Consider the following 17,399-nt stretch of genomic DNA (forward strand, 5'->3'; position numbering starts at 1 on the left):
TATCACTGATAAACTACCAAGATAGTGAAATAAAGAATACTAGTCAAATTCAAGAGACTTTGTTTCTCTCGTATTGAGTGACAACAGAGTACCTTTGCAGATTTGACTTTGTTCTTGATTGGCACATGAGCTAGATGGCTCCACAGGCCAAGTAATTACAGAGAGCCAATGTTGAATCATCCAGGGACCTCCACCCCCTCATTTGATCCTGTGGGGCACACAGGGGACCTGTTATCCTGCGGTCGACACAGGATGCAGGTTTAAAATGATCAGCTTTTGGCTGTGTTGCTAAGACACCAAGGCAAAATGTCCCCAAATACAAATGAGCTGTGCAAATCTTGGGCCAACTTCTGCCCTGTGGTCCACACTGACCTGTGGAGAGATCCTTTCATTGGCCGACAGGTCTCCAGTAACAAAGTGGATAAAGAAAATCTCGGTGCCTCCTGAAGAACAGAGACTTTAGGACAATCACAGTGTGAGCCCAGAAAAACCTGGTGCCAAGGCGGCATTAGCATTCTGAACCTGTGTAAATGCAAGGTTTCACAATTAAATCTTAGATCCACAGACCAGCCTTTTAATCTATCATCATCATTTGGGCTTTAATTCTTTTCTTTGTCTGTTAAAAGTTATAAACCTTAGCATTTTTCATTTCTCAGCAGACACACACACACAAACTCACAGCAAGCACTTATTGATTAAATAGTAAAATGAGTAAATAACATAACAACGTGAGCTAGGGATCTGCTGCTGTTGACCATTGCCAAAGCCTGCTGGGTCAAAAGTCATCTGGGCTGTGTTTTTCTCTTGAGGTCCTGTATTGAATTTAAACAAGAGCAGCACAGCTGTGGTAACACTCTCCTTCACCTCTGAAGGACACCCAGAGAGAAGGTTCTTTCATCTTCAGGGGAAACAACCCATCAGCTCGCTTTCTTTCACCATTCATATTGCCTTTTGTCTAGAAATAGCCATTAGAGCTTTTTCAGCATTCACAAGCTAGTAATGATAATACAATGCACAGTGACAACAATTAAATACCAAGACGCTAACTCACATACGCTCATTCCTGTGCAGTGTTGGTCAGCAGTAGGCTTAAAAACAACAACAACAACAAAAAACCTTCAGTAAAATTCCAGCTTGAAAATCATGCGGGAATGGCACGATTCATGATAATCCAAACATTGCTAAACTCTAGTAAATAACTACAAATGGTTTCTAAAAGCAAATATCAGTTTATGTTCCAAGTCAACAGTCAGAAAGAAAAGGGAAAGCTTTCAAAATCACTCTGCCACAAACAGCCTTTCCATGGAGGATTTACAGATGATCCCAGACACAAACTGTAAACTGATAGCCATTCCTGCTGGCTGGGAGTCAGAGCCAGAAGACAAATAACTGGGTATGATGCTGGGGCCACGTGGCTTCTGAGCAAGCCAAGGCTTCAAAGTTCAAACCATCAGCTCTACAGTGTTTTCAGGCAGGCTGTTACAGTGTCTCACATTCACTTGGTTTCGAGAAAACGTTCTAACAATCACATGTTGAATCCCTGGGGTTGCTTTGCAAATAGCAAAAACTGAGGTTAGTGTCAAGTGTACTTCTGCTTCACAGACAGGTGTTCTGCTTCCTCCCCTTTGGTCACACTACAGGATACTTTGGCACATGGCTTCAAACTGACACTTAAACAGAAGTGTCTTTTACTACAGTAGGGACCTCTGACCCCAAACTCTAGAAAGGATGGTAATTTCCAGATCCCCATGTACCTCCACTTTACTGCCAACAGCTCTGAATAGAGGAGAAATCAATCAGTCGAGCTTTCTGTGAAATACATACGCAGCAACTTCCAAGAGACAATGTGAAAGCTAAACACTTCCAGACACTGAACTGAAGCCACGTTCCCACGCATGTTAAAGTGTTCTGAAAACGATCGTGGAGGCCCTTTTCTTAAGGATTTGCTTTCTTTTGTGATAAAAGTATCAGCTTTGGCTTTTGCTGATTTCCTTCTTCATGCAGGCAAAAGTCCCTGAAACCCTGGACTATTTCCTCAACCCACAGTGATCTTTATAGATTAATCATTGCTCTAGTTTTCAGATGAAATTATTCACTCTATCAACAGATAAGAAATACAGTGCAAGATTAATAACATGGGCAGGGCAGTAATAACATGCACCAAGGAGTTGCTATCTGCTCTCATAAATTTTCCTTTTTCAAAACTGTGGTTTTTTTTTAAAGCCAACATAGGAAGCATAGCTTGTTGAAACAGATCCTTGAGAGCTATTGTACCTGTGGACATATGTGCTCCCTGCAGTCCTGATGTAAGGCCTGCAATCCTATCAGACTTACGGTGAGCTCCACTTTCTCTTCACTAACATCTCCTTGGAGCTGTCTGCTACCTCCCCTCTTTCTTTTCCTTTTCCCTCTCTCAGCAAGATTCCTGTCAGGGCTCTTCTAGTTGACTCCCTCCTCCTCGTCTTTTATGGCAGCTCTGTTACAGTTAGCTCCTACAGTTTCCCATGTGGCCATGTAGTTAAATGTAACACTTTAGTCCTACAAACAAACTAAACAAGTTCTTATACAGTAGGTCTTTGATGCATCTGCATTCAAAGTCCATACATCTTGTCTTTTATGTGAAATTCTATAGGGTGCATGCCTTGATTCTCCATTCTCTTTGATAGTCTACGTAAACACTACAATTTGGTTTTCCAGTGAAGAAGAATTACTAATTGCTAAGAATTACTGACAAACTCTCAGGCAGCTCAGGTGAAATCTTGACAGTAACATGAAAATAGAATTACTGGAAGCTTTATGACACATGTTTCTAATGTTGTGGCACCCACAAAGATAAGAAAAAATAAAATCAGATGCTAATTAGTATAAATGTCTTGATGCATGCTCAATCATCCAGGTAAGGAAATCCCAAAATGCTCCAGGTGATCCAGAAGAGAAGAAGGACAACTGCTGCCTAAGTGAAAACCCTTAGTGAGCCCTTATGAGTCAGGAGTATCGGAACACCTGAGGCACATTTTCTCTGTGATTTTCAAACCCCAAAACACGCTGCACCAAAAATTGGTCCACCACAAGGATCCAGTTGCCTGGCACAAACAGAGTAATATTGTGTACGCCATTAAGTGCCAGGAGAATTACTGTGATTAATACATCGGGGAAACCAACAACCTCTGGCTAAGCGGATGGCACAACACAGAAGCACTAAGCAACCAGTGGCCACTCTCAATGGTGAGGATGTACACATCCTGGACAGGGAGGAACGCTGGTTTGAGCGGGGAGTCAGGGAGGCCCTTTTTCGTGAAAAGAGAAAGAGCATCTCTGAATCAAGGAGGGGGCCTAAGGGTACATCTTTCACATTGCAGCCATTCCCCAACTCTCTGTGAATGCTTCCCATGACCATTGATCAATGCTTGTGACAATTTGCATATTAATGATCAAGAAACTGACCTCACAGCCCATTTTTCATCAGTGGTGCTAGTTTCAGTCATTATGCAAATGTACTGTTTATAAGATTGGGGAAACCTGCAGTCAGCTGAGACTGAAGAAGTTGCTTGAATGAGTGACGAAATGTTTCCCCCCACTGAAAAGGCTACATCTAGATGAACAGAATCAACTTTTTGAGATAATTAGTATAAACTAACACATCCTGTGTAGTTTATGAGTGAAGTAATGAGTAAAGACAAAAATAGAAAGGAAAAAAACATCCTGAAGAAATCCTTCTGAAGTCAGATCCTGCAGAGCTCTATTAGGTCCTCCTTCCTCTCATTTGGAAAGGTTCCCAGAGGGCACTATGGAGGGTTCCCTCCTTCTCTGGGAATGGCCTGGGAGAGTCAGAGGGTAGAGAGAGGGCCAATGTCAGAGCACGGGCCCCATACCGTGAGAAAGCCCTCTCAGGACCTCCACAATAAAAGCATGGAGCATCCGTTGGGATGCTGGTCCTAATTAACAACTTCAAAGTGAGTGGCTACAAGATTTCCTCAGGAGCATGATGTACTCATGAAACAGACTTGTGAGTGGCAGCACAGAGGATCATACTGTCAGCACAACTTTTGTGTATGACGAGGTACAGCTTTGGTTTACCAGTACTGCCAGCCACCCATAGAGTTAAGTGACTGTTCTGCTCTATTAGAGCATTTGTACTCTTACCCACAGAACAATAACTTAAAAATGTAAAACCACTTCTCATCTGTGCCCGTCGGCGTCTGGGCTGAACAGCCTATAAAGAGGAGAGACGGCGGCTGAATGTCTGTGACCTGGATGTGCGCTGCCTTTACACTTCTGTCATTTTTTTCCAGCTATGACTTGTAATGCACATTTCTACCACAAGAGGTCAGTCAAGTGTTAAACTCTGGCACTTAGAGCACTGTGTTTTAATCACCAATTATTTTGGACTATATAATACATAGTTATCTATATTTTTTTATTTCACATCCATACAAAATACATTTATATATAAGCAAATGTGGAAATTTAAGGTCAGACCCCTAAAGGCACTGACTATATAATCTCTTTTCTAACCAAGACCAAGCCAAAATAAATCTACTATTCACTGTAAAAACAGTACAGCATTTTTTTGTGGCATGTGGAATATAAAACATCTGAGCAGTTTTCCAAAGCACTTCTGTTAATATGTGACTTTGTGTTCCTGTTACAGTGCAGCCAAGGCATTTCTTCAATCTGCACCTAGTAAATGATTAGCTCCACACATGTGGCAGCTGTCAGCCTCAACTGATTCACACACAGGAGAAGGAGTTTGCAAAGAGTATGTGAGCTCTTTGCTCTTTGCCAAATACAGGCAAAAAGTGGGAATCTGCAAAAGAGCTTTATGAATGCGATGTTTGCTTTACTTGTTAGAGGTTGGTTGGAGTGAGCCAGTTTGTTCCTGAGAGTTACAAGATTCTTAACCATTTGTTTTTACCCCTCTGTTTTTTAGTCAACAGAGCAAGAAATTTCCACCAACTAACAAACTGTACACAGTACATTTTGACCTTAGGAACAGTGGGATCTACAACAAGAACCATGTAGAGCTATAGTTTAAATAGCTCTGTTATTCAAGTGTATATGTGCTCTATTATTTAACACTCAAATAATATCTGAAATAAAATGTGTACGCCTGATGTTTTCATTGAAATTCAGACCTTTTTCCATTTGCCAGTTCAACAAAGGAGGATTGGGAGACAAAAATCTGAAACAAGGGTTGTTTAAACAATGTTGAACACTAACAATCTATTTATCTTTACACTTTTTAAACAGGTATTAGGAAGAAAGTCTTTGAGGGGGGAAAAAGCTTTTTGGTTTCGTAGATGTAAATGGCAAAACAGGATTTACAATAAAAAGTATAACAACTGGAACATTAATTTTCTAAAATTCTTAACCTTTTTGAGTACCATCCTAGCTTGCATACACCCTGGAAAGAACAGGCAGCACATTGTCCTCAAATGTTCACACCCACAGCAATACAGAGAATAAAACCACATTGGCATGTGACCAAACTCATATACATACATACATATATCTACATCTTAACTACTATGTTTAACTATCACACAGATTTCAACACACTTTTCGGTAAACGGGAAGTTATACAATACGTCCAACACCACATGACAGTCAGTTAGCAGCTTTTGACTATCGCAGCCAATTAAAATGTGAAAAAGGAAGAACTTTTTAAAGTCTTTTTAAGACTCTTTGCTCACATCCTGAATTTCTTTCCTCAGCTAAGCAGCTTCACTTTTGCAAAAAACACCAAAGTGCAAAAACACTAAAGGCTAAGACTTAATTAGAAATAGCATGGTATGGATTGGGACATAGCATTGTTATGCCTAAACTAATACACACACAATTTTAGTAATCATGTAACAGAACAAACTGCAACAGTACAAGCCATAGATTTCATTATCTGAAGTGTGATGACTGTAATGTTGGATGTAGACAACCAGCTAAGCACATTGTCAAAATTGCTTTTCCCTCCCTGTCAGTTTTATTTACTGCCCCCTTAAGGCAGCAATCAAAATCTGCATAGCACTCTCAGCTACAGCCCAGAAACTCATGAATAAAAGATAAACAGGCTTGAAGGAGCCAAGTTAACAATGTGCAAGGCTACATCTTGACTTATCATCATACTTTCATTTGAAAGAAGGAGCAGTTATATTTGTTTCACACTCAGTTCATCAAACGCGCCACATGTTGTAGCAGACCGCTGATGAATAATGCAGTGCTTTGGCAGAGGAGCCTTGACAGGGACAGGGCATGGTCTCACTGGATTCCTTACTTTGAGGAGCCCCTTCTACTGATACAACTTCTCAAAAGACAGAACAATGCAAACCCATTTCCAATGCAGTTTTCAAACTATCTTCCAGTCGGAGGAAGAACAGACGGTGCAGCTTGTCCTCTTAAAAAGCTTAAGTGGTCCTGTCTCCTCTATGCTAACTACTTAAAAATCTGCAAGCAGTACACACATTATCCCACTCAAATATTTCTGCCTCAGTAACTTATCTCTTTTAATCATTTAAACTTTACAGAAAATATAAACCTTGTCATGAAACCTTGATAAAAAAAGCAAACACTTGGTGTTTACCAAGTGTTGCCGTGTAGCTGACAGCACAATTAAGATAGGAGCCTTACAGCCATGGTAGCAAAAGAAAAGATGCAGATTCACTGATATGCACACAGCTGCCACTCAGTAACTTCGGTCATATTAAAAGGAGCAGGATTTGTCCTCAGCTATGAAGGAAAGCACTAACGGCCTTTCCAGGCTAGAGATTGGAGCCCACTGCCTGCGCCAAGGTCAATAAGGCATGAAGAAAGGCCATGGAAGGGTCACACTGGACAGAGCTTCTTGTTCAAAACACAACAGCCCCTCACTTAGGAAAAAGGGCCCAACACAGTAAGCGAGAAAATGTAGCAATGTTGCTGGAAATTCATCTTTGCTGGAGCAAACATTTCCAGCAAAGATGAAGCTTCCAGAAGTTTTCCATGATAAAACAGGAATGCTTCCACAGAGGAAAAAATGGTCCATGAACAATCGATGAACAGTCAAGTTTCATGATAGTCTGGCCGAGTTTATAGGAAAACAGATGAAAATCATCCCTTTTAACGTAAGACATATGTGCATGCAAAAATAAATGTGGCTAGTACCGACCTGTGGTAGAAGACTAAATGTATCATTCAAATGTCAGTAATAAAGGTCGTTTCTTTTCTTAAACAAGAACAACAGTACAAAAAATCGACACATTCTTGTCCAGAGACTATGTGCAGTGCCTGGACACAAATGGCTGTTTAAATGTATGATGTACTATATGTATCTCTGCCCTATGAATAGTAACAAACAGATGCAGAAATTCTGAGAATCCAGGCAAGGGTTGAGCAGGGAGGATTTGAGGGAGAGGGCAAAAAGCTGCAGACAGACTGTAAGCCCTCCAGAGTAATCGCATGTGGGATACTCCTCTGAAATCTCAGAAATATTTTCAAGGACAGAGACGCATTCCTGCTGTAATATACAGACCCCTTCAGCTCTGGAACCAGCCAACATACCTTTTTTGTCTCATCTTAATTCACACAGCTGTGTGTGCACATCCATCTACTGTCCAAGCTGGAAAGACAGAATATTTTGAGAGTATACTAACGATACCTTAACTTAAAGGACTGAGGAGGATCCCACGCAGATAGCTCAGGATACCTTGAAATGTCATCTAATCGGAAACGTGACTAAGATCGAACGGCCGTCCCTGGAATGTTGGAATGAAACAATACATGAGTAATGCTGCCCATCACCATGACCCACACTCACTTTCAACCTGCTGTGTCAACAGGGCCGACCAGCTGGAATGCAGCAGCTACTGCCAATACACAAAGATCAATTCGGTGGCTCTGTAGCCAGTGCTTTAAAATACCACTTCACTGTTAGCTTCAGCATTTCAGACTGGTGTAAGAGCACAAGATGATACACAACTGATACTTCCTTTAAGAAGCATTGTAGTTGTTTATCACTGTTTTTTGGTTAGATTTTTTTTTAAGTAGTTTTTTTTTTAAGTCACAGCAGGAAAATTGCTTAATTGTGACAAAACACTGGTTCCAACTAAAAATTCCAAGCTACTCCTCAAAAACATGACAAATAAGATCTCCCATAAAAAGAAACCCTGTTATTAAAATGACTTAACTTGAATAAAAGCATCTTACATTGCACTTTAAACATACATGTTTTCTGTCCTTGTCGTAGATGACCCACAATGTTGGTTTGCTGTCAACCTAGACATCTGTGATCTGAAAACAACACGTCTGGTTACATGACGCCACTCGTCAGTACACACCAGATCATAAAGATTTCCACCAGAAAACAGGCGTACACACACGCAGTACTGGGAAATCCACCCAACAGCACCCTTTGTGCATCTTTTACATCATCACAATCAAAAACAAGCCTTGTGTTTTGCCCTTGCCTCTGCGGCGATACAAAATATTATCCACACAAGGCTGCATTATCTGACTCACGCTCTTGTTACTGTGACTGAGAGGAGAACTATGCTGTACGTTACCATTTGATGACCAAAGTTTCTTAGCAATGAAGCTTATGTTATGAAATGCAGCCACCCTTTGATCCAGCGGCAGAGTGCTCACACCTGCATGAGGGAGCAGGAGTCGTAGTATTTAGTCGTCTTTGTTGTTATACATGCCCTTTCTTGGCCTCTGGGGAATGGATTTAAGTCTCCAGGTATTTAAAGACAAAGGAAAGAGGTTAGAGGCCCTGGAGGAAGCTGAAGGCGAAGGGCTCACCTGGTTACAAGCAGCAATCTTTAAATGAACGGAGTGCTTGTAAACCTGTCAAGTCAAGACATTCATTAATGTATTGTGTTTACACTGTGGGCCCAGCTCTTCTTACATAACTGACCCTATTGATTATCACCTATCTGTATTTGTTATAGTCAGTCAATACCAATTATTTAACACCTCTGCACCCTTGACTACCTGTTGGCTAAAGGTCAAGTTTTTTTTCTCTTCTGCAGCAATACACACAAGCACACCCTGTTTCCGGGTGTCCTGTACATGTGTCTTAAAAAGGCTGTTAACACTGAATTCCACTTTTATCTAGAAATAAGTGAGAAACCAATAGAGATACAAACTGATATGAAAAAGACAATCAGCTTATCCCAATCAAAACAAGACACTACTTTGTCAACATATCATCCTGCAATCACAGCCTCATATTCACAAACACATGACAGAACTTATTCACTCCATGTTTTGACTACCACCTCGCTTAGTCAGTATTCCTCTCAATCCTGGAAAAATGACAAATTCACTCAAAAACCAAACAACCAAAAGAATTGAATAATTGTCTGAACTGTCACTTCTGTCCTAACAAGCCTCCTACCTCCAGCAATCTTCTTGAGTAGTTGCTGCCTGGCAATAATCCTGCCCAACCTGTAGCCAGAGCGTCTGCGGTGATGGTCCATTCTCAGGTATATATCCTGAGTCTCAGGGGTCATACTCCCGAGGCACTCACTGGCCGTGGACTCGGGAAGCTCCCAAAACATAACTGTAATAAGCCCCTATCCCCTGGCTGATAAACACTCAACCACACAGGGTCTGACCAACAGAAAACTTCACATACATGTGTGAAAAGCCTAAAGTGAGCAGAGAGGGAGGGCACAGCGGAGGCTATGGGGGGAGGAGTGCCAACACTTCAGCCTGTCTCTGCAGGCCATGTGACCACAATGGAACCAATTGCAAGCAGGCAGTGGGAGTACTGCCCACCTTTCTGAGCTGAATCCAATGTCTGTGTGAATACTTGTCAACTTCCCCCTGCTCTGGAGGGAAATATAAATACCACTGGAATGCCTATGAACTGAGTAAGGAGAGCAGGAGAGGATGAAGAGGGGTTTGGGAGGGCTTACAAAAATAGTGGCTTTCAGACCCTCCCTGTGCTAGAACAATACTTGTGCTGTTGCAGGTCACACAGGCACCAAATTTACTGCACGAGAAATTCTTGGTGTCGTTTTCGAGAAAACTATGGAACGGGAATGAGAGCGAGAAGTTGTTCTTCATTTGAGAAGTCTCATTTCTGCTCACCCACACCCACCACATAACAGCCTCTCATAACAGCCAGTCACAGGAAGTGCTCTCAGTAGGCTGCCTATAAAGTGTCAGCTACTCACAGGAAAAATAGCTTGGAGTTGGAACACAACTGACCTAATTCCACTTTACTAAACTGAAAAGTAAAGATCAATCTCCAGCAAGTACTTTAATCAGTTCTGATGATCGAAATTAAAGGCTTCATCTCCCTGACACAATAATGTTTAGTCTCACTTTTGTACAATCTGACTATTATCATGTAATAGTTCCTCATAATTGCAGCTGTTGTAGCTGGTACACAAAGACTTAATGACTTTCCATTTTCTGCCATGGACCAACAGACATCTATCAAACTGTGACTTTAAATAAAGCTGTGTAGAACAAAAGGAAAAATTAGGTATTTATGGGACAATCGCTACAACTTATTACAACTTCTTTTTGCATATAATCCCCCTCTCGCCCCCATTTATTTGTTTATTTATTCATATGCAACTCCGCAAGCTCATTTTCTTGTAAGACATTCCAGGACAGTAACAAAGTAACAGCAAAATCAATGTACAATGCATTAAAATAAAGATAAACAATCACATGCTCCCTTAAACACATTCTTTGTGTTTGTGCTTACTAATGACAGAGCAACACATCCCCTGCAATCCTAAAGCTTTTTAGAAGCTTGTGAAAAGGTAAATGTCCTATCCCAGTGGGATCAGATATTAGCCGCTCTTTGAAACTGCTAGATTGCACCAATGTATGGGCAGTGTAGGTGACAGTTCGGTGCATTCACTTTATTTGTGCTCTATCCAGGCAACTCCACATGGCTTATTATTTCCAGTATTGCAAACACATCTCATTTGGATTATTTTTTGTGGAAAATATCCCAAACATATCCTCCAGAAACTAAACAAAGCTCAGCATAAAAACGGCGTTACAAGGTTGGATTTTTTGACTCCGCCTTCTTTTCAGGTTTTACAAGTAAAACCAAAAATGAATCTCCTCTAAGCTAAAAAAAAACAAAAAAACCCATCTCAAATATTTTCAAAAGCAAGTCACTTACTCCATTTGGAATGGCAAACTAAATCATATATTCTTATGATTTTAAAGTCCACTTCTGTCAGCCAGTTTACACCATAAAATAACAGCCTTCTAATACCTGAAATATGCTTTGGTACCAGCAGACACACCCAGTGCCAATCAAGGCCCCTGCCACTCTCCCAGTGACTGTCCCGGCCTCAGCATACAGGCTTGTCTGTTTAGTGTGAGCATGGCGCCACACACGTGAATAGAGCAGAAATAGGCAAGCGACCAAGTTAAACACAGCCCCTGTCTGTTCCTCTCACTAGCTGGCATAATCCACCCTAGCTTAAGCTCACAAAGACCACAATTCAGCAGCACACTTCAGAGCCCGCTTCACATTTTCATAAACTTCTCCCGGGTTTAATGGCCCTCCCCACACCCTCAAGTGGCATGTTTAATACAAGGCTCTCGCTTTTTTAAAAGCACTAGGTGATGGTGCGACACCATTCAGATGATTTCATTGGGTGACGACTCTTTTTTTTTCTTCCTCTTTTTACACACACACAAACACCTGCATTCATTCATGTTGTGAAAGAATGGCTTAAAGTGTTAGATGCAAAAAATGAGGGCAAACATTTCTGCATATTTCTCTTCCCTTTTGTCTAGACGATGTATATCACCGAGTGCATCATACGTATCACATTACAGAATCAATCTTGTAAATGACAGTGAATGAGATTAATGCTGTCACCGTCTCCGTCCATGCTCAAATACCTGAGCGGTGATCGTGAAAGAGCTACAACATCTTCTGTGTACTCAGAGATGTCCTTGTGTTTAACTTTATGCCGCAAGCCATGATGAAATGGCTGTGGTCTGTCCTTAGAGGGAGCGCACTGACTCCAGCCCTTATCAAACTTGTTTCAACACGCCACTGTCTGGTTTTCAGAGCTCAACTGCTATACCACATGACAACAGGAATCCAGACTCACATTACAGATGCACAAAAACATACAGAGGCTCTGTCAACATAGCTACCATGTCACAAAGTGGATTTTTATTGTTTATATACCCCATAAAGAAAAAAATAGATATATGTGATACTGGGTTTGAATCATGTCCAGTTCACATATAGCAGCAGTATCACACTTCATTATTAGGCCCAAGCCATAATGCAGACTTTTAATGCATGTCAAACTTTCATTGCTTTCCACTCACTTTCTGCCATGTGTGATTACAAAAGGGGAACTTGTATTCTGAATCATCTTGAGTTAGTTGACGTTAGTCTGATGTGGTTTTATTCAGCAGCAGACACATGTATTCTGGACTGGGCAGTCTTGCTTCTGGTGTGGCTATGTTTCCTGTGGCTAAGTTTTAAGAATAACTCTAGTGTGACAGAAGATTTCCACTTCATGAGCCACCACATTTCTGACTGCTGAACTCAGCTCTGCATGATCATCACGCTCAAATACTGCAAGACCAGTTGAGCTCTATATGATGAGGTGCTTAAACTTTTTAACTCGCTTCAGCTCTTGGATGCTTTTTTTTTGTTTTTAGCAAGACTTCATGCCTATATTTGTCATTGGGAGTTAATTTAACAATATAAATGCTACAAACCAATTATTTCACCATTGGCTTGTTAATTGTAAGTTTTGCTTCTGCTGGGGGTAAAATTTCCAGATAAAATTACGACAGGAGGACAGTTGCTCAAAGCTGCTTATTGACACTTAAACAAATATCTAGCATACCCATCAGCCAGGTGTGATTCTAAAAAAAAAAATCTGTTTTCTGGATTTGAAGCTTGAGCTCTAAAGCTAAGTACAGAAGGAATATTTGTGGGTTTAGACACCAGGCATAATCTGCAAATGATCCCCAGTTCAAGATTGGGGGACACACAAAAACCCGATTTCTGGCTTAGATAGCCCTAATGCCAATGCCATACCCAGATAAACTGGAGGTTTTAAGAAGGCTTACTTGTGTAAAGTCTGTACCAAATCAAACGTGCAGATCTGTCTGCTGTGGCAACCCCTTGGGAATTTAGGAAGCAGACCAAAGTATCCAGGATTTATTTATTCCAGGATGCCTATGTCTCCACAATCTATCAGAACTGGACACACAGATCAAGAACGTCTCAACTCACTAAAGTGATGATTGACAGAGAAAACCACTAAACCCTCAGTTTATAAATAAACCAAATATTTTAACACTTTTAAGAGCTGTAATAGATGCGTCACAGTACTGTACAATACAGGCAATCTTGTATATTTGTATTCCTCCACAGAATTCAGTTGCAACACCTAAATATCAAATAAAATACTGTTACGGCTGACTTCTAAGGCTGCAACACAACTTACTCCAAAGCTCCTAAATAAGCCAAACAAATCAAATCAGGCATTTGACTTAAAGCTAAACTTTCAGTTTGAAAATTTCTGCTTTGCCAACAAAAATTCAGTTTAAGAGGTTTAATTAATGTCTAGGATTTGGACAAAGGCTCAGAGTCTCAAAGTCATAACCTTGGACTGTCACCTTATAATGAAAAAGAAGTTTGTGATTTAAACTTATCTACATAGGCTGGCAGCTCACATCTCTTTGTTTGAATATGTAATGAATACACATTAATCTCAGAGGTGTTGATAAGGCTTATTAAAGCTTTGGTTTAAATTTGTTTGCTGCAGAATGGCCTTAAATGTATCTTCATAATATAAGATACTGTATAATTGATTTAAAAAAAATTAAACTAAACTTTTAGCCAGTTCGTTAGTATTTTAAGGTGCAAACACACTTGTCGCAACACAAGTTCTTTGTGACATCATAACTTCTTCGCTGACAGACCAAATCCATCTCGAGTACCTCACTAGCACCATTATCTACATATACACTGAAAAAAGAAAATATCCAAAAATAGAAATTTGTACCGCACCTAGCACCCTAAAAACAGAGAAAAGAAAAAACTTTCAGACAGAGTTCACAAATGATTCAAATCAATTCCCATATGTCAGCCATCTACATCTGGGTCTGGTCTCTATGCAGCATTTGTCCCCTCATTGTTCAGTATCTGCATAAGCAGCTTCACATGCTGCATATGGAAAAGAATGCAAGATTAATGTGTCAGATATCTAGACACTGGCAAACTCAGCTGCTGCACCAGTGACGTTCCTAAACAGGCTTCACAGCTGAGCCAAGCATGGATCAGATCTGATATGCAACTCTGTGCGCACACTCATAAAAACATCTGGTCTCCATTTGAATGACTACAGCACTTCAAATCCACCAGTGAAGACAGAGCTGTTTTGTCATTCATGTGGTTTTCCCCACATAAGGCGCTATTGTGGTCACTTTACTGCACCTGGCGGTACACTCGGGCAACTGCACAGATGACTGACCTTCACTTCTGACGCAATTCTCTCAGGGCCATTAAGAGAACCAGTGCAACAAAAACTGACCTTGAAATTATTAACTTAAATCGATCCCAGAGTACTCTAAAAATTAAACGTTTTCCACATTATGTAACACAGTCTTAGAAGAAGCAAAAAAAATACCAAAACATACCAACAACAAAACTGTGCCTATTGTGGTAAATGTTTCCATCTCTTTGGCCATTAAGTGCCACTTCCTCATATAGAGTTAATTTCATACGCATTTCAAAAAGTTAACATGTATGCTATACGTGATATTACTTGGAAAATAAAGTTCACTTTCACTGAATAATTCTTGGCAACACATGTGTTGTCACCAAAAAAGGCAGATGCATTTTGAAGGTGTTAAAGAACCTATGTGTAAACATTTTCAATGCAGTCACAAAGTTGCTTCAGTTTGGGTTTATTTGGGATTTTTTTTTTGAGCCAAGTATGAGCAAATAATGTAAAGGGAAAAAAATGTGATCTATAATCTCAAAGACAGTGGCACAGAAAGCATGCACAATAATGTTACCCTGCAGAAATACAGTCATTATAACTAATGAAAGAAAACCAAATGAAAACCAATTTCTTATGAACACAATAATAACTTAACATAAATTATGTGACAGAAAATAAGATCAAACATTGCTTCATTCAATCTCATTCACTTCACAAAGCTGGTGAAATGACTTATCAGCGCCCCCTTGCGACCCCACTGTCATTTGAAAGTAATAAAAAAAAATCGACGCTAATAAAGGAAAACTCTCCTACAGAAAGGTATTAAACTGTATTTATTATAAGTTTATGGCATTTATTAGACAGTTTTTTTAGTTTGCTGCCTAACTACCTACACCTTCAACTGAGCGCAACTAAAAAAATTATTTTTAAAATTGTAATATTAGACCAGACTACATGCACGCGTGGAGTAAATTTTAGGATAAACAGTATCAATAGTGTCTAGACAAAAAAAAAAATCTACCAACACAAAAACAAATTCATAGCCTACCACATTAAGAATGTGTTTTCTTCTTAAATTCTCTTTAAATGTCACTCTGATCAGTGTGCAATAATAAAACAATAATAATTGTTATACACAAATTATATACGAATTAAAGAACTCTTCCCAGTAATAGGATGGGGTCACCTCAGTCTCTGCTGCGGTGGATGACACTCTATTCCAGCCTATACCGCGGGCTAAGATCTGACCTGAAGCGGGCTACTGACCTGCCAGTCTCCGCTCTCTGACACCCTTCCAGAGTAAATCCCAGGCTTTGGATGTGGAGCTCCACAGCTGCTCGCTGAAAGACCGCCGGAGCTTCAGTTTCGCTGACCTTCTTTTAGAATTCATCTCAAATCCTCCACTCGGACATAATAACAAACTCCTCCTGGTCTCTCACAAACCCCTTTAAACACCCCGACACAAAATCACCTTTTTCCCGGCTTCAAGTTCTTTCTATAGTGGCGGCAAACCTGACTCCGGTGACCGGTCTTCAAACGAAGTTGTCACCATTTCAAGGGGAATTAAATGTATCCCCCCCAGTTAGAAACGGAAATCAGCAAGACAAGTAAAAGTAAGAAAGTGACAGTAAAGCATTAAGCGCGGCTTTCCCACTTCACACCAGATGTGTTTGTGTGCGCGCGTGTATCGACATACAGCCCTGTAGTCGTGATGCCTTCAAGTACCGTGGGAAACATGGAAATTGTTAGGAGAACCGATAAGATCCTTACAGCGAAACAGTACATAATATCTGGGAAAGAAGCAGCGGAGCTTAGAGGGCTGGTGTGAGCAAAAGTGGTTAGATTACATAATTTTAAAACCCAGTTTTGAATAAAATAGAATCATGAGTTTATGCATTTAACAAATACGTTTACAGTATATAGAGTACAGTAGAAGAAATATTAGCTACCTTTAAACCCATGTCAGTGAAGTCAACATTAGCCTATGACACATTTATTATATGTTCTCGGTTTAATATTTATTTTTTTCAGAACATAAACACACATTTTGTGCAGCAAAGTTTTCTGGACTCCATCGTGAAACTGACTCTGTCATTTGTAACGCTGGCTGTCATCGTATCAGCACTATTACAGCTGAGCAGTTAATACAATATTGTGTACAATGTTAACGCTTTGCATACAAAGTTACTTTTTAGATTAACGCTTCCACAGTTGTACTCGTTCAATTTTCAAGTGGTGCCCAGGTCTACGTAGGGCACTTGAAGGCATCACGAGCTACAAACCACGCAACACCGCAAATACACACCGTGGCTCTCAAATGACAGAATCCACAAGCGAGCAATCACTTTCTCCTGTACTGTCACAATATTCTAATATGAAAATCCAGAAAAATAGCACTGAAATAAATAAATCCAAAATTAGACAAATGCTCTATTATAGGTATTCTTTGCGTGTGATGATTAATAATAATTATTCAGTTATTTTACTTACAAATTTGTGTATTATCTTTACAGTCAGTCTTTCTTTATTAGGTATAACTGACAACTCACATATAGTCTTCATCAGGCAAACCCTGCTAGTACCAGGTTGAACTCCCTTTTGCCTTCATAGCTACCTCAGTCCTCTGCCGTAATTCTGAAAGTATCACAGACTTCCACATGCATGATGCAAATCTCATGTTCCATCACATCTTAAAGGTTACCTAAGATCTGGTGGATGACAAAGTAAATGAAATACCATCCTGCTGGAAGATGCTCAGAAGATGGATACACTGTGGTCATAAATCAAATCAAATCAAATCAAATCACTTTTATTGTCACATCACATGTGCAGGTACATTGGTACAGCACACGTGAGTGAAATTCTTGTGTGCGAGCTTCACAAGCAACAGAGTTGTGCAAAATACAATAATGTAAACAGGCAAAATACAAGAATGGCTACATCTGAAACTAATAAATATATGTA

The 17,399-nt window shown here is 40.1% G+C and overlaps 1 protein-coding gene across 3 annotated transcripts in view; it reads right to left on the minus strand.

Moving 5' to 3' along the window:
* The window catches only part of stard13b (StAR related lipid transfer domain containing 13b), a 73,622-nt gene that overhangs the window by 13,699 nt on the left and 42,524 nt on the right, over positions 1-17,399 (minus strand). Inside the window, exon 1 of one of the 3 annotated variants that reach the window (XM_005736025.1) lies at positions 15,702-16,122. The exons of 1 other annotated variant lie outside the window; for it this stretch is intronic. In XM_005736025.1, the coding sequence (XP_005736082.1) occupies positions 15,702-15,825 (124 nt within the window). In that variant the 5' untranslated portion in view covers positions 15,826-16,122. Of the gene's footprint in view, positions 1-9,367; positions 9,593-15,701; positions 16,123-17,399 lie in introns of those variants that run through there. One more of the 3 variants, XM_005736024.1, reaches the window with a different exon arrangement.

This window comes from Pundamilia nyererei, unplaced genomic scaffold (genome assembly GCF_000239375.1).
Source record: "Pundamilia nyererei isolate P.nyererei 1_Seehausen unplaced genomic scaffold, PunNye1.0 scaffold00066, whole genome shotgun sequence".
Classification (NCBI taxonomy): Eukaryota; Metazoa; Chordata; class Actinopteri; order Cichliformes; family Cichlidae; genus Pundamilia; species Pundamilia nyererei.